This window comes from Chiloscyllium plagiosum, unplaced genomic scaffold (genome assembly GCF_037043375.1).
Source record: "Chiloscyllium plagiosum isolate Xiang-an unplaced genomic scaffold, Cpla_swu_hap1 HiC_scaffold_52, whole genome shotgun sequence".
Lineage (NCBI taxonomy): Eukaryota > Metazoa > Chordata > Chondrichthyes > Orectolobiformes > Hemiscylliidae > Chiloscyllium > Chiloscyllium plagiosum.
The window spans coordinates 32,460,697-32,482,888 of record NW_028270190.1 but is presented as its reverse complement, the minus strand read 5'-3'; the positions used below and the strand labels follow the sequence as shown (position 1 = coordinate 32,482,888).

Here is a 22,192-nt window from a genome sequence, read left to right as displayed (position 1 = left end):
GTAGTACGTCCAATCACTGAATTACTGAATAATTGGAGGAAGCTTCAGTGGATGACAGATTGTCAGAAGGCAATTCACAGCCTTAAATCTCTGTTCACCACTGCGTTAATGTTAGCCACACCTCGTGATACAAAGTCATTGAAGATGGCTGTCAATGCAAGTGATATTGATATCAGTGGTGTGATTCTGATTTTCCAGAACATGACGAAAAATAAATATCTAACAGGTATTCCAACATGAGATTAAATATTCATCGATGGAAATATGTATTTCAAATTACCTTTTCGTCAAGTATGTTTAAGTAATGTTACTGGAATGGCTGCTTAGTTAAGTTGCTATATCGGGTCATTTAAGTTTCCCAATAGTTCATTTGTTGTTAAGTCCATTTCTTTTTACTGAGTTTCTCCTTTGTGCGAAGATTTGTAGCTCGGGTGCTCGTTGCTGTGGTTCTGTTCGCCGAGCTGGAAGTTTTGAGTTTCTCCTGTTGTACAAAGGACAGATCATTTCCAACCAACTCTATTGAATTTTGAGCATGTCCAATTCATGAGCAATGCGTGTCGAACAGTGGATTTTTGTCTACTTGGATTTTTGTGAAGCTTTCAAAAGTGTCTCTCGTGGTAGGGTCATCCAGAAGAGTGAGATGCATTCGATCCTCTGTGACCTGACCCTGAAGACCTGAAACAGGATTGAACATCGTACACAGACGGTAGTGGTGTAGGATTGCTTTTCTGGCTGGAGGTTAATGACTCGCGGTGTTCCACAGACCTCTGTACTGGGATTTCTTCCGTTTGTGGTAGATATAAATGCCTTGAATGAGAATGCAGATGTGTGGGTTAATAAGTTTCCAAACGGTACAAACATCATTGGAGTTGTGACGAGATGAGAATATTGTCAAAGTGTACTGTGGGATTTGGATCAGTTGCAGATGTGGTCGAAGAAATGGCAGATGGACTTTAATGCGGGTAAGTGTGAGATGCTGTACTTTGAGAGATTAATGTCTATGGAAAGATACATAGTTTATGGCATGACCCTGTACAGCATTGTTGTACAAAGGGATATTCGGGTTCAAGTTCAAAGATCCCTGAAAGTGACACGCAAGTTTATCAGTTGGTTACAGACAAGTCTGGCTTGCTTGTCTTTATTTTTCAAGAAACTCAGTGCAAATGTTAAATGTCATGTTGCAGCTTTAGGAAAGTGTAGTTAGGCCATAATTAAGAATAAGCATTTATTTCCGCTCAAACATTACAGGAAAGGCTTTGAAGAGGGTGCAGACGATGTTTCCTGGGATGGTCTCTGGACTAGACAGTATGAGCTAAAAGGAGAGGCGAGTAAACATCAGGTGCTTTCGTCTGAGCGACGAAGCTGAAGGGTGACTTGATAGTGGCCTTTAAAACTATGAGAGGTATTGGAAGTTTTGGCGATCAGATTTTTTTTCCCCTGGAGTTGTAAAGTGTAGTATGGGGGGGGGGAGGGTATGTCCTTCACTTGAGAGGGGCTATTTTAAAAGAGGTGTGAGCTGTACGTGGCTTTTGCATAAAATATGATTGGAGCCTGGACCGCACTGTCCTGACGCTGGTGTTTGCACATAAGGTAGATAGGTTCAAGAAACCTCCAAATAAGCGCATGCATATGTAAGGAATGGAGGCAAATGTACCAATTGTAGGCAGAAGGGATTAGTTTTCATATGAGGTCATGTTCGTCACAACAGCGTGGAAGGAAAGGTAGTTTCCTGTGCTGTGCAGTTCTATCTTTATGTTCGTTGTACCCACATACATTACTTCCAAGGAATTTCATTCTACATGCCAACCACCAACTATGTAACATATTTGTTGTCATACCTTTTTTAGATATCTCTCTGTTCACACGAAAGATTTCCCCCTTGTTTCCAAATTATTCATTCTAGGCGAAAGACAATTGCCATTAACTCTATCGTTACTTCATTATCCAATAAACTTATGTCATGTCGCTTCTCAAATTCATTTGCTCCAGTGAAAATAGTGGCAACCTATCCACGCTTTCTTTATAACTCAAACCGTCCATTACCGTCAACGTCCTGATAAATCTCTTCCAAACTCTCTCCAACAACCAGAGAGAGAGAGAGAGAGAGAGAGAGGTGGGGGAGGAGGGTGTCAGAATAGATATCACGTCGAGAGAAACAGGGAACTGAAAGGCACAAGTCAGTACAGAAATATCCCCATGCGATGGGGATGACTGATAAACACATGTCAATATACACATAGCTCCCTTGAGAGAAATTTGGGACTGACATGTCTGAGAGATGTAGGGGGTGACGTGGGGGCTGACAGCCAAGGAGAGCGTCAGTCCTTAGGTGGGAGCGGGGGGAGAGAGAGAGAGAGAGAGAGAGAGAGAGAGAGAGAGAGAGAGAGAGAATACGATGACGAAGAAATACCAGTCAAAGGACAGATACCTTTCTTAGAAAGTAGGTGCCTTGGGGGCACAAGACTATATATAGTTTCTGCAACGATCGAGAGTGAGAGACAGAGTAGTGACAGTGAGGTGAGAGAAAGGACGAGAAAAAGAGAGAGAGGGAGAGAGATAAGAGAGAGAGAGACTCAGAAATGGTAGTTAATGTACAGGTACCGGCTGGGGAGAGAATGGACTGAGAGGCTTCCTTCTTTTCTATGGACTTTCAGATCGCGCAAAACATTCTTAAGCAGGCGGCTCAGACCATTACATCACAATTTGTTACGTTATATGTGCAATAAAAATTACACGGATTATGTTAGCTAGGTTGACTACTGGATTTTAAAAACAGGCAAAATATATCACAATATTACATAATGAAACGGAAAGAACAGAATAAAGAAAACCAACATAACTCAAGCAATCTAATTCAATTTAATTATGCAGCTCCGAATATGCATAGTAGTCCCACTTAGCAAACTCACTTTAAAAGAAACAATATAAATGCATGCTTACATTTTGAAGTAGGAAGACAGAGAGAGAGAGCGACAGAGTTTCCACGCAGTTCTCTGTTGAATTTTCAACCAGTTCAAGATTGAACTAAAACTGGTCAGCTCAGCTAACAAGAGAGCCGACCACTCCTCTTTCTTCAAACAGTTCTCTTTGAAAGCAAGACCATTTTGGCCTGAAGTCTTATTTGTTTACATATATACAAAGGCCTCTCAAAATAAATTTCATCTCTGTACGAAAACAGACTGATGTGAGCCCGGCTCAGTTTATTGCAGCACTGAAAAAGAAAATCAAGGACAGTGCCTCCTTGAGTCAAGGAGGCGCTTATATAAAATAAAAGACTTGCTTCGTGACACGCTGTACAGCTGGATGCGTAATGTGGAGAGAGATGCCGAAGGGACAACAATCGGTGTACAGGTGTATGCCTGAAACATGGGGGCGTGAGCGTTACCAGTTATTTTCCAGATGCCTCCCTGAAAGCGACGGCACTTAAAAAAAAATCTGTGTTCAGATTTCTTCCTGAGAGGGGTGATAACAGTCACTGTGCAGGTATCTAACTGAGACAGACACAGATTCATGACTGCATCGATAGCACCCTTAATGACAGGTGGGACTTACGGCCGGCAGTAAGCATTTAGATTTCTCCCTGAGAGACAGAGGGGACCGAGAGTCTCCAGTCATTGGACAGAAATATCCTTGACATTGAGGAAGAGAAACAACGGTCCGTTTAAAAATAGCTCCCTGTGAGGAAGGACACTGAGTGACGATAGTCGATGTACAATTACCATCCTGAGAGAAACGGCGAACTGACAGACAACAAGCATGGCCAGATATCTGCCTGAGAGTCAGTGGACAGTGGTCATAGAAAGTGGACTGAGAGTCATCATCTACTGGCTTATAGGTGGATCTGAACAGAGACAACAGTGCTGTTCCAATATCTCCAAAGCACAGGATGATTGAGAGCACTGCAAGCGTGCAGACGTTCACCTAACAAGGAGGAGAATGAGAGCTATCCATCCGTGTTGATTTATTCACTCAAGCGTTATATGAGCAATTTTGCAACACAAGCCGATGTTCACATGTCTCCCTGAGAGTGGGGGAGGGGCAAGCGGAATGAAACAGCAGTCAGTGTGCGGATACCAACCTTCGAGATGGAGGAGAATGAGAGAGAGTGTGCAGATATCTCCCCAATACAGCCTAACAGTTCTGAGAAGCTTCAGTCAGTGCACAGACATCTCGACTAGTGACTGGCCCCTGATTAGATTAGATTAGATTACTTTACAGTGTGGAAACAGGCCCTTCGGCCCAACAAGTCCACACCGACCCGCCGAAGCGCAAACCACCCATACCCCTACATTTACCCCTTACCTAACACTACGGACAATTTAACATGGCCAATTCACCTAACCTGCACATCTTTGGACTGTGGGAGGAAACCGGAGCACCCGGAGGAAACCCATGCAGGAAACCCGGAGGAAACCCTGATAGACATCAGTCCGCATTCAGATAATGTACAGATATGTCCGGGTGAGAATGGCTGGAAGAAGCAATGGCATTCAGTATGCAGATACATAACCGAGGTAGGGGTGACTGAGGAGAACCAGTTAATGAACAGACATCTCCCTGAGACAGCGGGGACTGAGAGGCAAGGCATCTTGCTGAGAGACAGCTAACTGACAGGCAGCTGTAAATGTACAAGTATATACCTTGAGAAAATGTTGGAAAAGACAGACGCCGGTCTGTAATTGCACATCTCTCTGGGAGAGAGTGGATTAATAGATATATGCCTTTGTCTAGGTGCCTTAAAAAGAGAGGAGGTGGTCTGCAAGACACCAGTCAGTGTGCATGTATCTTCAATAGTCAGTTGGAATCAGAGAGGCATCACTCATTGCATAGAGAGATGGAGAGAAAAGAGAGAAAGGGAGAGATTACAGACAGACACCATTCAGTGTACAGACATCTTCCTGAGGCATTGTGGACACAGTGATGCCCCTCAGTGTACAGATATCTCCATGAGAGACAGAAGGAAGATAAAATGATACACCATTCATCATTAGTGGTGGCACAGTGGTTCGCACTGCTGCCTCAAAGCGACTGAGACCCAGGTTCAATTCCCGCCTCAGGCGACTGACTGTGTGGAGTTTGCACATTCTCCCCGTGTCTGCGTGGGTTTCCTCCGGGTGCTCCGGTTTCCTCCCACAACCCAAAAATGAGCAGGTCAGGTGAATTGGCCATGCTAAATTTCCCGTAGTGTTAGGTAATGGGTAAATGTATGGGTCGGTTGCGCTTCGGCGGGTCGGTGTGGACTTGTTGGCCTAAGGGCCTGTTTCCACACTGTAATCTAATCTAATCTAATTACGTACCTCCCTCCCAGACAATAGCTAGTGTGCAGATGACTTCCAAAGAAAGACTGGAATGGGACACCATTGTCTGTCTAGGTATTTCTCTGACATAGAGAGTCAGGTCTAAGCGATACCTGTCAGCGTACAGATATCTTCGTTAGACATGAGGGACTGAGCGATACCAGCCTTAGTATACAAATAGAGAGGTGACAGGTCGACACCATTATGTGCAATGATATCTTTCTGCAAATTATATGCAATGCCATACTCGAAGTCACTCCTTATTGAACTCGACCGTAACATCAAGAGTTGTTCCAAATTTCTCCAAATTAACTTTCAAATTACCGCTATTAGGCACTCTCAGTCAGTCCATATTGTACTATATTTTGGATTAGTGGTGCTGGAAGAGCACAGCAGTTCAGGCAGCATCCAAGGAGCTGCAAAATCGACGTTTCGGGTTGATCTTTACCATATTGTACTCCAGATTACTTCACAGTCTGTACTCTTTATTTGCTCTTATCACTCTGTCGACGAAGTTGATGATTTCAATGAACCACTCCCCATCCATTTGCTTATAACGGCCAGTGACCCCTCATCAATCATTCTCTAACAGTCTGTACATTACCCTAATGACCTCCTTGCAATCACTGTCTATCTCACCCTTCATATTAGTCGCATAGTTTCCTAAACATAACTCCCTATCACTCTACAATTTTATTCTGGAAGGTTTTCTAAATCACGCGCTTTCACTCTGTAAACTTCATCATAATCTCCTGTCAATAACTTTCCATTTCTCTGGAAATTCTGCACATAATATCCTCTCAATCACTCCTTATCAATTTGAAAATTTCCCACGCCACGTCGTAAAAATAGTTCCCTATCACTGTGAATTAACAAAGAACAAAGAAGAAAATTTAAAACTCAAGAACAGAACCTCTGGCCCTCCAAGCCTGGGCCAATCCAAATCCACCGTCTAACCCTATCACCCAATTCCGAATGATATGATTCCCTTACTCATGCATCTGTTCAGACGCATATCAAAGTATCTACCGTGCCTGCCTATACTGCGCCTGCTGGCAACGCATTCCAATTACCTACAAAACCATGCATAGAGTAATTTCAGCATGTATCCTCCTTAAGCCTTTCTCCCCTCAACTTGAACGCATGACCTCTCTTTTTTGAAAACCTCACGCTGGGAAAAAAACTATCTCTATCCACCCTCACTATACCCTTCAAGATTTTTCAGACCTCAATCAGGTCCGTCCTCAGTGTCCGTTTTTCCAATGAAAGGAATCCGAACCGACTCAATCTCTCTTCAGAGCTCACAATCACCTGATGAAGAAGCGTCACTCCGAAAGCTAGTGTGCTTCCAATTAAACCTGTTGGACTATAACCTGGTGTTGTGTGATTATTAACTCTCTTCAGAGCGAGCACCTTCCATACCAGGCAACATCCTTTCCCTTCTCTGCATCTGTCCAAACCTTCCACATCCTTTTTTATACCGTGTTCCAAATGCGGCCGAAACAATCTCTTGTAAAATTTAACCTGACCTGCTAGCTCTTATACTCAACATCACGTCCGAAGAAGGCAAGCGTACCATATGCCTTCTTGACTACTCTATCCACCTGTGCGCCCACATTCAGGGTACGATGGAACAGAAGTGCCAAATCTCTCTGCACATCAACTTGGCCATGACTCTTTTGTTAACAGTGTAGTTCGCTCTCGAATTAGACCTCCCAAAATGCATCACCTCGCATTTGCCCGAATTAACATCCATCTGCCACTTCTCTGCCGAACTCTCTATTATATCTACATTTTCCTGTACTCTTTGACAGTCCCCTATGCTTCCTGCTCCTCCACTAATCTTCGTGTCATCTGTAAATGTACTGATCAGATCACATTCCTGATTATTTATGCATATCAGAAACTAGAGTGGCTCCAACACTGATCCCTGTGGAAAACGAGTGGTCACCTTTCTCCATTTCTAGAATCAATCCTTCAGATACTACTCCTTGCTTCCTGTTGTTCAACCAGATCTCTATCGACCTCGCGAGAACACCTTTCATACCATGTGACTTCACTTCACCCATTAGTTTTCTATGGGAAACCTTATTAAACGCCTTACGAAAGTCCATGTATATGGCAACTGCAGCCCTTTCTTCATCCATCAACTTGGTCGCTTTCTCAAAGAACTCGACTAAGTTGGAAAGGCACGAGCTCAACTGCACAAATGCATGTTGCCTGTCACTGACAAGCACATTCCCTTCCAAATATAAATTGATCCTATCCCGCAGTATCTACTCCTGCAACTATCCCATTACTGACGTCAGGCTCACTTGTGTGTACTAACCTGGAATATGCGCACGACCATTCTTGAACACGGGAACAACATTAGCAACTGTCCAATCCTCCGGCACCTTCAACTGTGTTTACAAAGGTTCCAAAGATTGTCTGTCAGGGCCCCAGCTATTTCCTAACGCGCCTCCTTAGGCATTCTGTGATAATCTTGATCCCATCCGGGGCATTTGTTAAGCTTACTATCATTTAGCAACAGAGGACAGCTACGGAATTCCTAGAGGCATGGTACTGATCCACATATTCAATCAACAAGCACATCGACCTGGACCCAATATACTGGCCACTGCAGCGGACAGCTGGAATTGGCAACTGGAAGCGGCAGATTCAAACCACTACAAATGCCGGAGGAAAGATCACAGAAGCCCTTCACAGGAGGCTCCCAAGCACTGACGATGTCACCTAGACAGGGGATGAAACGTCTGCAACACAAATTCCCAGCTCGGCGAACAGAACCACAACAATGAGCACCCGAGTTACAAATCTTCTCACAAACTTTGACCATCAATAACTTCGTTGCCTCAATATCTTTCCATAATTTCTTTATCTAATTTTTCATCGACATCATGCTCACCGTTGGGAGACCCATAATACAGCCCCAGCAATGTGACTGCACTCCTCTTGTTTATCACCTCTACATATAATGCCTTGCTGATCAATGCCAACGTGACGTTTTTTTTTCACGGAGCCGTGATATCCTTCCTGACCAGGAATGCACTGCTCCATCCCTTTCTCTTCCCTCTCTGACCTATCTGAAGCATCGAAACCCAGGAACATTCAGTTGCCAAACATGTCTCTGTGATTGACCATAAAATCGTACTCCCAGGCACTATTATAAGCCCTACGTTCGTCGGCCTTAACCACTATACTCCGAGCATTAAAACCTATGCACTTCAGACCACCAGTTCCTTTGCATTCATCTGCTCTTTTTCTACTCTTCCCCTTGGTAATGCTAACTTCTAGATCATGTTTCTTACAGTCTCTATTTTCCACCTCACACTGTCTACTTGTCTTATCTTTTGGTTCCCAGCCCCCTGCCAAATTAGTTTAAACCCTCTCCAACAGCAGGAGCAAAATCTTGTACAAGCACACCCTCTCCAGTCTGTTTCAGTTTTAGACCATCCAATTTTTAATAGTCCCAACTTCTCCAGAATCAGTCCCAATGATGCACAAATCTGAACCCTTCCTTCCTATACCACCCCTCAAGCCACGGGTTCATCCTCCTTATTCTTCCATTTCTACTCTGGCAGCAATCCTGAGATCACTAACTTTGAGGTCCTCTTCTTTAATCTCTCTCCAAGCTAGCTGAATTCTGCGTTCAGGACCACAAGTCGTTTTCTCACATATACCATTCGTGCCTATACGCACCATGACAGCTGGCTCTTCACTCACACATTTAAGAATGCTCTGCAGCTGATCGGTGTCATCTCTGTCCAGAGCATGTTAGAGGCAAAATACCACCAGGGAGTCTCGTTTTCTGCCACAGGAATTTACTCCGGGTTTCTATAAATTCGCCCATGAATACGGCCGTTCCAAACAATTTGCCCACTTTTCTGAACAGGAAAGCCCGCCACGGTGCCAACAACCTAGCAACTGCTGTCCTCCCCTGCTGAGCCATCGCCCCCAGCAGTCCCCAAAATGGTATAACGTTCGTGAGGAGAGACGGCCGAGGGGACACCTACACTGCATTCGTACGCTTTCTCTGGATTTTGGGCACACAGCCTTGTCTCCCTCAGCAATTCTAATCTGCAGTGTGACCAACTCGCGCAACATCCTATCCTTGACCTCCTCAAATATGGACTACCTCCTTACGTTCCCATAAAGCTCCTGGTCCCAAAGTAAACTCCGCACTGTCTCTTGCTTCTCCGAGACAAAGAAAGGCCAAGGGAATCGATGGCAAGTATTTGTACTGTTCATTTGCCTTCCCGACAAACTCCTGGTACCAATGTCACCTCCGCTCTTTCTCCCACTGCTCCCACACAGAACGAAAAGCCTCATGCATTCTTGTCAATCACTACCTCTGATAATTAGCCACATTACGTACTGTCATTTACTCCCTTTCTCCCTGCAATTTAACCAGCTACACATGATCCGGCACTGCACACCATGAGTCTGCGATTTACCAGTACAGCTTAGCAATCACTCCACTTCATTCTGTAAGTTACCCTCAGGACGCCGTATCAATTTATCCCTATAAATCTGAACATTACACCCATGGTTCCGCATCACACACTCAATGTTCCTCAGTCGAAATCGCAGGATGACCTCTAAATCATGACTTAATTCTTGATAATTTAACCAAGATCGTATTCAAATTCACTAATTTGTAAATTACACACATGACCTCCTATCTATCTGCAATTTGCTCCACTATGTCCTGTTTATCACTCCTTATGATTTTGTAAATTAATCCAAGTGTCTCTAATAAAGTACTGCCCACGCCATCCAAATCTTCCAGAATAACGCCCTATCAATCATTCCCTATCATTCAGCAAGTACCTTCCACGATGTGGTTTAAGTCATTTCCAACCACTTTGTAAATTACCATCACGATAGTATATCTGTATTTCCCTCTGACTCTATAAATCACTCACATGACGGCCTGTCCCTCAAAATTTGGAGACGCCGGTGTTAGACTCGGTTTGTGCAAAGTTAAAAATAACACAACACCTGGTTTTATTCCAACACGTTTATTTGGATGTGCCAGCTTTCAGAGTGCTGGTTCTTCATCAGGTGGGTGTGAGAATGCAAAATGTCTCCACAACCACCTGATGAAGGAGTAGCACTCCGAAAGCTAATGCTTGCAAACAAACCAGTTGGACTATAACCTGATGTTGTGTCATTTTTATTCATGTTACTCAGACTTTGTTTTTCTTTTTTCCCCCATGTTGCGACATTCATCACTCCATTTTGCTCTGTAAAAATTGAGGCATATTCGAACTCGCGCCTAATGATTTTATACATGACTAAAGGATGTGAACTTAGTCACTCCATATCACTCAGCCAAGTAACCCCATGTGATTCTGTCAAAAATTCGTTATCAATCTGTAAGCTACCCCCATATATTTTACAACAGTAAAACGCGAATCTCATGCTTTTGTTTGTTATAAATATAACAATGTCGAGGATCGACGTTCCAATTCATGCAATTCTGTTCTTCTTGATCAATGTGGACTGCTGTTAGATTGAAGTAATGTAAATGTAGCGACACTACTCTGAAGCAATAATTGTATCACTTCATGAGGTGTGTATCACACAAGGAGTCCTGAACGATGCAATTCAAGGTATTGAAGTAATGCTGGGCAATGAGTTCAGGGAGTATCTTCTGATATCTGTAAATGTCTGCAATTTTGATTGCGTACTCAGTGAGGAATGGCCTGTGTCGCTCTTCTGCACACACACGCAAGCACATACACATGCCTAACAGGAATAGTTGAAAAATCGCTCCACTGTTTGAAAGGAAGAATGTTGATGCTCATTGCATCAACTGTAGGGTTGGGTGTGTGGAGGATAGAATCAGACGTGCTGGAATCAAAGAGTGCAGACCAGTTCAGGATCAGTTCTTAGTTTTAAAACTAATGGAAATATACCATAGTTTTTCGGAGGGCACAAGGCTTCCAGGCATATTGCTCACAAAGAAAAGCTGTTCTGATATCTAGGAGCCATTCAGAGTTGTTAGAAGATGGAATGCTTTTGGCATCCCGACCTCCGTAAACCAATCATCTGTATGTTATATCTGATTCTGAACAAAGCCTATTCATTTCATGCACATAATTGTCGAAGGTTTTTCGGCAATACGTTAGAGATCTCAGAAGTACTGACCATGTCGCTTTGTGCCTCCTACGAAAGTGGAAGCAAAAAGGGGAGAGATATAGAGGAGTAGGATATCATGATGAATGAAAAGGTTGTTTCAGTGATTCGCGTGGTCAGGGAGTATTGAAATTCTTCCCATGTTTCACGTCCATCCATAGCAACATAGTTTATTCCCTTTGTCTGTGTCTCTCTGCATTTGTCGTGGAGGTTTCAATAGACGCTAAAAATTAAAAGTGATCCAGTGATATGTTAACGTTAATAATTGTTAATCTATAACTGAAATCTTCTACTTTGACAGATATCCATCTTGTTCAGTCGAAAAATGTGGTCTCTGCCTTCAGTAATCCTGGATTTGAAAGGTTGGTGAAAATGGGCATTTATAGACTTAGTGTTTTTCGAATTTCACAACACTTTTAACTGTGGAAGGGGAAAGTCAGATTTCCAGTGAACTGAACAGTAAGACCAATTACTTTTCTGCTCTATTGCCTTGTCATCAAGGGACTGGACTATTGAGGGTGTACCATATAGAAGTGGGATGAGGAGACATTCCTGCAACCAAGCAGTAGTGACATGGTGAAATTATCTGCCACTGATAATGACTGAGAGAAACATAATCAATATTTTCGCGAATATGTAAGATGTTGTTTGGGGTCATAAGAATCAAAGGAAATGGGGATAAATTTGAGAAGGGAATTGAATTAGCTGAGCAACCATAATGCGGTTAATGTCAGGCCATGCTGGGAGAGCCAAATAAGTTATTCCTGTGCCTATTTTCGAGCTTTCTTGGTACATACAAATGATTGGTGAAGCTCAAAAAAGAGCGAGTAGAGTAAAAGGATTGTCATAATGAACGATGAAGTGTAAAACAAACAAGTTTGCAATCAATCAACACCTCTCTGAAATGAATTTGAACAATGAAAGGTGGAAAAGGCTGGCTTAATAACTACTGTCTCTCATTCTCTCACACACACAAACACACACAAACACACACACACACACACACATACACACACACAAACACACACACACACACATAGACACACACACACATACACACACATAAACACACACACATACACACACACACATACATACACACACTACAAGTACAGAAGAAGCGGATGAAATTCTTCCAGACAGATATCAAAGTTGCCAGCATCACAAATGAGGCAAGCTACAAGTCTTATGGACTCGGTGGTATGCACTTATTCCTCAGTTATACCGAATCCTTAAGGAATCGGCTTCGATTCCAACATCAGCCGACTATCTGTGTGGAGTTTGCACATTCTCCCCGTGTCTGCATGGGCTTCCTCTGTGTGGGTCTGTTTCCTCTCACAGTCCAGAGGTGTGCAGATTAGGCGAATTGGCCATGCGAAATTGTCCACAGGTTTCAGGGAAGAGTATGTTATGTGCGTTAGTCAGTACAAATATAGTGCAGGAGAATGGGTCTCGATGGGTTACTCTTTGTAGGATCTTTGTGGACATGTTTGAGCAAATAGCCTGATTCCACGTGGTAGGGATTCTATTTTAGAGTCAGTTTAACAGCAAGGTCATGGTCGTTGCGAACAGACATTCTCATATTCGTTGAGTCAACTATCTTGCAGTTTCCAGTGAGCTCAGTCGACTGGATGGATTGTACATACTGCAGAGGGTCTCCAACATCAGTAACCACACTGATTGCTATTGCCACAAGTGTCAATTTCCAGATCTCGCTACAGACCTGAGGTGTGGTGAGCCACCAGTTAAATGGACCGCCAGCCGTTATTCTCAAATGAGTGAACAGCTGTATAGTCATCACCTACTATGGTGACAGCATGTGTCTGATTGAAACAGAAAACATTGCAATGAAATGGAACAGACATGGTTGGCATTCACGAGGAAACTCCAATCTGGCAGAGCAGCCATGACAATTCAATACACGAGAGATACTGAATTTATCTGCCATTCCATCTGAATCTGCGACTGATGAAAGTGAGGCCATTCGATCCAGCAAATTCTAAGCTTATCTGAAAGTAAACCTAATTCCCTCCTGATAAAAGCGAAGAAAGTGTGAGAGAGGCAAAACAACAAAGGTTAAAGGCGCGGTTTCTCTAGTCTGCAGAACAAGCTACACAAAGTCTTGGGGGAGATGTAGCATTAATTCGAACTCTGTGGTTATCTTCAATTGGAGTAAATAGGTGGTGATCTTGTATGACTCAAATTGCTTGCACGAGTAAAGAATTGAACAAAAATATGCCCCGGAATGGGTGTTTCAACAAATTCAGACTTTCATATTGACAAATATTATGAATATCGTATAAATTGCAGAAATTATGAGGTTGACATGTAAAGAGGTACCGAATCCAACAGAAGTAGGGGCTGGGATGAAATAAAGATAAATAGACAATGAAAAGGAAGCAGAGGTTCAGATATTTTGTGGACTCGAGAGAAGATAAAAACGGAAAGAAATGTCACTGATGGAAAGTGAGATTCAATCAGATCAAAATGCAATGATACACAGAAAGGAAGGAAAGTCAGCGATAAACCATGAAATATTGAGTGAATGTGCGTCAGAGTAGAAATGTGTCTGCATGAAAAGAGAGAAGGAATTTGAAAATGAGAGCCCAGGAGAGACAAAATCTCGGTTGGCTTGAAGCTCTAGATACAATAATTTAAAAAACGAATGATCACGATACGGAGAAAAATACAGCAGAAAGAGAAATAGGGATCTTTTGGTTTCTAGAAGGAACCTGCGTTTACTTGAGAAGGTAACAAAGAGTCTGACGGCTGTAAGGGCTCCAGGGCATTGCAGGAGTTGTGACAGTTTTAAGGGATGTAGAAACTTAGAGAGGCAGGGAGACACTAAGTGACTATTGAGGTTTACTGTGATTGCGCCTGTTGAAATGTTAGACGGATGGAGTGCTTCTGGATAGACAGATGCAGGATGAAGAGAATTCGGAGGCGCTGGCGAAAGTTAGAATTTTACAAATTGTTACATAGTTAGAGTGATATACCGGAGGAGCTGGATTAGGTGATTGTGATGAAGGGATTGTTCCAAGCACTGGAAGATTTTACATGGATATTGCATACTGTTCTGTTTGGACTCTTCCTTGAAAAATGCACCTTTGTATTTTCAGAGATAAGACACACTTTGGAGTCTGGAGAAAGAACTGTGGAATACTGCAGCCCCCGGATCAGTAAAAGACTCCTAAAGAATGCTGGGCTGTTGGAAGTTATGGAAAAACTTTATGGTGTTGGAGCGATGGAAGGAAGATGCACAAAAACGGAGGATTGCACGATTCGTAACGGTTTGCAGATATGGGAATAATTTGGCGATTGAATGAGGTGACAGGGACTGAGTGAAAACAGACAGGATGTGATGGAGCAGCTGGGAGACACTTCAGTTGGAGAGAAAACTGTGGAATTTTAAACGAAGTCTTGAATTTTCTGTTGAATCGAGGACAATACAGAGATTGGGACGCTTATGAGAGATACAAATTGAGTTCTTAGTCGTTGTCTTTTCCTGAAGATGGTCAATTTCAAGTTTCGGGGGTGCTTTTAAGCTGAGAGAAGACAGGTTTGAAAAGGACTTAGGAGTAAACTTTTTCTTACACAATTGGTTTGCGGGTGGAATTACCTCAAGATGAAACGGCTAATATGAGGACAATTATTACGTTTAAGAGACATTTGGCGTGGACTGCTTGGACCGAAAGGCTTCTTTCCATGCCGAGCGGTTCGATGATTCTATGACATCACTCGAGGCTAAACTTTACCTCAAAGTCTTGGAGGACCGTGAGAATATCATTTTAACATAGAGAAACGGAAGCTTCTCACAGAGTATTCAAACGTGGATGAAGCAGTAAGGATAAGGATAATATAAAGATTTGGAAGCATTCTAGTAATGGTGAAGCTGCAGAGTTCGTGACATTACAAGGAGACTAAGGAGAAAATATATAGTGGAAAAATTATAGCTGTCGGAGTAAATTGAGGGAGTACATAGCATTATTGCATTGAAGACATTTGCAGAGGCGGGTTGCTGGATCAGCTGGAAGAGGTAATAGAGGCATGGGGTTGTTGGTGGCTACTGAGGAAGGTGTTTCGAAGGATTCCATGTGCATTAGAAACATAAGAGTTCGTACAGAAAAGGGCATTAGCATGTCTGGAGGATGCAACCAAGATTGAAATTACAGCGAGGGCTTTGGGAGTTAAAGGAAATATGGAAGATTGTAGCAGCTAGGGGACGTTTGATAGATGGTGAGGTGTGGAAGAAACTTGAGGGACTTACGGAAATATGAGGATGGCAGACAAAGGAGGTTTTATAGATGTGCACTATTGCAGAGAGACTGAAACAACAGGAGTGCTTCAGAGGTTTTGTTTTGATTTATTTGATTGATTTAATTATTTGATTGATTGATTGGAATCAGATTGACTTTTTCAAGTAGGGGATCTTGGAGGTTTCAAGCATATGACAAAGATAGAAAGAGCCAAACTGGCCAGAGGAGATGAAACATACATTTGCATTGGTAACAGATCAGCTGGTGGTACAGCCTAGTAGGGAGTAGCCGTGTAAAATTGACAAAATACAAGCAAAAATGAGCTTTTTAAATTCAGCATAAGGAGAAACAGAAGCCTGGGTACATGCAACAAGCAGACGAGCAGCATTACGAATTGGGAACTGTGCGACTTACGAACAGGCAGCTGCAGTTTTGCTAACAATTAAAACCTTCATAAAATATGAAATGAGTGAGGACAAGGAAAATTGTATTGTAATAGTCGAGTCAGTGCACTGCACTGGAATGGGTAAAGTCGTCAGGCAAGACACAGGAATGAACCTGGGTGACGCGATAGAATTGAAAACGACAATGTTGATCATCGTACTTTTGCCCTAGGCACAAGTGTGAATTGCCTGTAAATGCTTCATCCTGAACCCATTTACGGGGTGGATCATGAAATGAGAAATGAGCCATCAAAACAAGCGTGCGTGTTCATCAGACCTTGATCTGAGCTTATGACTATTCAATCTTGTCTCCTGTTCAGGAACCAACTATTTCACGCCGAGCTCCTCACCTTGGTTTGTCAACATTGGACCATCACATCGCTTCACATCAAATTATCAGGACCAGACTTGTCAGACGGGAATGGAAATCAGCAGGAGCAGAAAGAATTAGACTCACGAAATCCATTTCGCAATGAAGAAGATGTTTCGCACATTGCACAGCATTTGCCTTCATAAAAGGGTGACATCTCCTGAACAGACGTGAGGAGCCGGAAATCGAACCAGTGGAGGTGGATGAGAGCTTATCGATCCTACTTCATTTTCTGCACTGCAGGAAACATGGTGACTGCCCCCCGGACCTGTTTACATCTGATCATCCGAAGGTCTGTTCTTGGGCCTTGTTCAGGCTTGTCATGCATGACTCGTCTTCTTAATTTCAGCTCTCCATTAATTTCAGTTCTACACAGAAACTGATCAATATCCATAGCTTAAGCATGACAACTGATTAAGCATGGTGCAACATAATGATTTCGATGCAATTGATCAGCTGTGATCTCTCTGACTTACAAAGTCACCTCCAGGAGCTAAATGGCGTAATGCTCCGTAGATTTCTAATATTAATTTGTTCATCCAGGCCTCCCCAAATGTCATCTTGCACCTCTTGTGCAGTTCTTTGGCATGGTTGGATATTTACTTTATTCCTGTCACAGGGATTGATTTTGATTGGCTCTCTACTGTGATAGTATCCAGCATCCACTGTCGATGTTGTTCTATTTTGTAACTTTATGCAAAGTAATCCCAATTGTTAACATCTGTTTAGCATTTATGTCGTCCTCCAAAATATCGTTTGTAAACCCTGATCCACAAACTCTCGCAGTTTCAATGTTGCTATCATTCGTTTAGTTGGCATATTAGGTGAATATGTTATGTAAAAATAGCTTCCAATGGGTTCCTGAGGTTCTTTCGGAACCTTGGAAGAGATGCTACATAGACAATGGCGCTAGTGCAGCAATTCAAATTCCGCAGCATATATGCAACTTGTTTAAAGATGTACTCGCCAACACTATCTAAAGAGTCATCAGCATCAAAGTAATATAAAATATACCACAGCCACATAAATATGAAGCTGCCAGATATGGCGAATAGTAAAACCACACATTGCCTTCTACTCTCCATCTCTCGATCACTAGAATTATCTCCTTTACTCTGACACTTCAGTCCCTGACGGACACGACTGGCGACGACAATGTGTCTTACTGTCAGAGCATTGAGGAACAGAATTAAACCAAATGGAATCATTGGGGTTAGAATCTTCTCAAAATTGTTAAAACCTCTCCACACAGGGTCATCCTTAAATGCATCGATGTTTGAACAGTACCATGGTACATTATTAATGATCTTAGCAGGTACAAACCTAAAGTAGATAGGAATATTTTTTAAACACAGCAGACTACCCGTTGTTGCCAAAACCACAGTTGCAGTTTTCTCAGTGCAGTATTTGGCTTTGAGTTTCTCACAACAAATGGTGACATATCGATCAAAGGTGAAAACGATGGTGAACCAGACAGAACAGTCTATGAGTAAACGGCGCAGGGCATAGCGAACACTACACACAGGAGTGATGTCCAGGAACGATGGTGGGAAGTAATCATTCTTGATTTTACTCAGTATAATCTCAAAGATAACGACCAAAAGATCCACTGTTGCCATAGCCAGGAGATAGCGAGTGGTGCAGGTCGAGATTCCACATCTTCCCCGAGCCAGAATTGCAATTGTAACTAAATTGACTGGAAGAGAGAGAACGAGAGTAAATATAAAAATATTTGGAAAAAACAAACATTCATCATTTTGAGACTTTGAAGTAAGGGTTACAGCTTAGCATCACAAATGTGTGGAACATTGTGAGAACAACAATAATCGCAATCAACGCACCTTGACACACACTGTTCTTTCAGATGAACGCAACTGCCAACATGAACATGAAGCAGACTTTCTAAACAGGAAATAATGCAGGTAAGACTTTGATCAAGAAACAACATCGCGAGTGGATCGTTAACGTCCAACTGGATTCAGAACAATTTCCGTATATGTTATGGCCATTATTAAAATCGTGCCAATTCCTAGAAATGGAGAGCATTCTTCGATAAGAACACTCCCTCAAATATTTCTACATTGCACTTAAAACATTCTATCTGATTTGCCACTCAGAGGCATAAACCTCTGAAAGATTCCAATTAAAAAAAAGTTCGCTGACACAATGGAAAGACAATGAAAATGTATTGGACAACTTCTGCTGGTTTACAAGGAGAACAGTCTTGGATCAACAAAAGTAATAACATACTTATGTGACGCTCAGTACACAGTGTATAGTAAGGGATTCAACTCGAAAGTAATCTGGATAATTTTTTGGAGGTATCTCTTATAATTGCAAGAGTCTGAAATTACATCGAACATAGGACATAGAACAGTAGAGCACAGTACCGACTATTCCGCCCTCGAAGTTGTGCCAACGTTTTATCGTGCTCTAAGATCAAACTAACCTAATTACCGACATTTCACTCTCATCAATGTATTGACCCAAGAAACCTTAAATATCCCTCATGTATCTGATATTACCACCGCTACTGTCAGTGTATTCCACACACCAACCAATATCTGAAATCTCGCCGAAACCTTCCACAATCACCTTAAAATTGGCGCCTTCGTGATAGCCATTTCACTGGATCACTTCCTCTCTTCGTCATGTACTCATCGATCAGGTCATCCCTCAAACTTCTTCGCTACAGTAAGAAAAACCCTAGTGTCCCTAACCTATCTTCACAAGACATGTCTTCCAGTCCAGGCAGCATCCTGGTAAATCTCCTTTGTATAATTTCTAATGCTTCCACATCCTTCCAATAATAAGGTGGCGAGAATTGAACACAATTTTCCAAATGGGGTCTCACCAGGGCTTTATAGAACTGCATCCAAATCTCGCGATTCTTGAACTCAATCCACCGCTAATGAAAGGCAACACAACGTCCGCCTTCTTAACAAATCTATCAACTTGAATGGCAACTTTGACACGAAGGAGTTAGTCCAATTTGGAAACATTGTAGGTGCATCATTCAGAGAATAAAATGATGAAGTACAACACAGTGAAATCTCTTCAAATTGTTTAGGCATTTGGGAGCTGGGCCTGTACAGCATATGTGATCTTTGGAAATACACGAGAGTAGGTACTAAAAACGGGCTTTTCGAAACAGTTCAAAGCGGAATATCATTTGCTCTAAGGTTATGTAACTATCACTTGAAGTAGGGGGAATGAAAGCATTTTGTCACAAGGAGAATGAAACCGAAAAGTGTCTGAATGTTGTATAGAAAAAACAACAGCAGTTATTTCTGTAAAAGCCCAGGCGGTCTGGCGACATCTGTAGAAGGAGATCAGAATTACAGTTTCACGTACAGTTACACTTCTTCAGAATTGAGGAGGGCAGATGTTGATACTGAATGGCAGGATATGTTGGTAAGGCTGGAAGAGCAGGAATGGAGGTGGAGCTCAGTGGAGCATGAAGACAGTCAGAGCCTTATTCATTCAAACACCATGTTTTATGTTCTGAAAACTGTCACATTAATTTTCGACATGAAGAATCATGCATAATTTGTTCTCTCCTAAGTAGTGTCATTCATGGCTTAATGCTTACCTGGTCTTTGAACAGAAAATGAGATCACACAGCATCACGACCAAAATGTGACTCTTCTCAGTGTCGGTACAGTGTGGTGCACCAAATCGATGCAAACAAATCCCGAAGGATAGTCCATTGAACATACAGTCACTGGGATCAAGGATCACAAACCATTCAGGTACACAGTTTCAGAGTTAATGATCCTCAAATTAAAGTGGTGTGGTAAACTGGCGCATTATCGGTTGTGAGGCATGCTGTTCTGATGCAGCTGATGATAATGCTTAAAAATCTCGGCCCTTAGAGCCAGGACTGTCTGGCTAGATCACAGGATTTATTTTTCATTTTCGGTTTTACTGTCGAATCAGTCAGCGGGTGTGCTCACAATAGGCTGGCAATGCACGTTCAACAATATAACACAATGGACCCTTCCACAACAATAACAACAAAATACGCTGTGCAAGTACCCTTTTCTTGAAATGAACACAATGTAAATATTAGGGGAAAGTTTCAACACATATACAATGCAACGTCCCATTCAATGCCCAATGATCTTTGTCGCATCAAATTCTACAGATATTACAGACACCTTCACGAATTTCTCCAGAATTCTTCGGATTTGAATCCTTTACTACAGACTGTGAACTAAGCATCGCATAAGTATATTATTATCATCGTGGAAACAAACACTACAACCTCAGTGAAAACTCAGTGCCGTTTACATGCTGAAGCTTTTTGTTCATCTGATGTTTTCACAAAAGAGTACCATTTTGCAAAATTTTCTCAAAAACCCAATGCTATTTTCCAGTGTCATCCACTAAAGTCCTGAAATAGGCTGCAATTAAATTAGTAAAGCTCCTTCTTCTTGTATTTTTATCAGTGCCGAATGTGTTGTCTTAGCTAATATCAATTCTGCTGTTAACAACCTCTTCTCACTGCCTGGCCATGATTTTTTCTGAATGATTCTGTTTCTCTCCTTATATGTACTTTCTAAATCTCAAGAAAACAAATACTGTTAGTGATATATTTCTGAGCAATCAGGAACTCAGACACAATCAAAACTTTTGCTCAGTGCCATCACTGTATGCTTCTTCGCCGTCCTTGCAATAATATTTGATTAGATTAGATTACTTACAGTGTGGAAACAGGCCCTTCGGCCCAACAAGTCCACACCGACCTGCCGAAGCGCAACCCACCCATACCCCTACATTTACCCCTTTAACCTAACACTACGGGCAATTTAGCATGGCCAATTCACCTGACCCGCACATTTTTTGGATTGTGGGAGGAAACCGGAGCACCCGGAGGAAACCCACGCAGACACGGGGAGAACGTGCAAACTCCACGCAGTCAGTCGCCTGAGTCGGGAATTGAACCCGGGTCTCTGGCGCTGTGAGGCAGCAGTGCTAACCACTGTGCCACCGTGCCGCCCACCGTGTTTTGATTGACTGCTGATAGATTAAGCGTTAAAACAGTAAATATGGATAGCTTGAAACAGTTGAAACAACAGAAAATAAGCACAGAAATAGCTCAGGGACATCTGAAATGAAACGATGTTTCAAGTTACGTTATTATTCACAGGTTAATGCTGTGGACTAAGTTATACAGAATTGACAGGATGAAACTTCATTACCACATACCGGGAAAACCAATTGCGCCTAGAGCAACGTAGAAAATTTTCCTCACTGTTTGAATTGGAAGATGCATGATCAGTTTGAACGGACGTGTCCCCTTTCTTCTGCAGACAATCCCGCTAACTTTGATTCTGAGATTGGCGATTTGGACGGCCTTAAGTTTATACCAGTTTGCAGCTCCGCAGGGATATTAGTGTTGCAATGTTCAAGTTTTGTTTGTCTTGAAAACCTGGTTAAAAAAAAAAGATGACAGCCGATGAGATAATTCCCCCGATGTTGGAATATGTTTACTGTGAGGAGTGAATTCTACAAAAAAAAACAACCCTTCACGATTGGATAAAATTGGGCCCGTAATGTAACTAACCAGAAATGGCAGTGATCTAAAAAATGCAAATGTCCCTTTGCACACTTGCATTTCGAAGTCGGAACAACGTATTGTATCAGTGATAATCTTTACACAATGACAATTGAATGAGT

The 22,192-nt window shown here is 42.3% G+C and overlaps 1 protein-coding gene across 1 annotated transcript; it reads right to left on the bottom strand.

Annotated features, from left to right (window-relative positions):
- Window positions 1-17,343: 17,343 nt before the first annotated feature.
- On the bottom strand, window positions 17,344-21,788 carry LOC148134919 (putative G protein-coupled receptor 139). Its single transcript, XM_087985322.1, has 2 exons — window positions 21,722-21,788; window positions 17,344-18,206 (listed from the first exon to the last, which is right to left on the bottom strand). Exons 1-2 carry the CDS (start codon window positions 21,786-21,788, stop codon window positions 17,344-17,346), a joined length of 930 nt encoding a protein of 309 aa, XP_087841448.1.
- Between the last annotated feature and the right edge of the window lie 404 nt (window positions 21,789-22,192).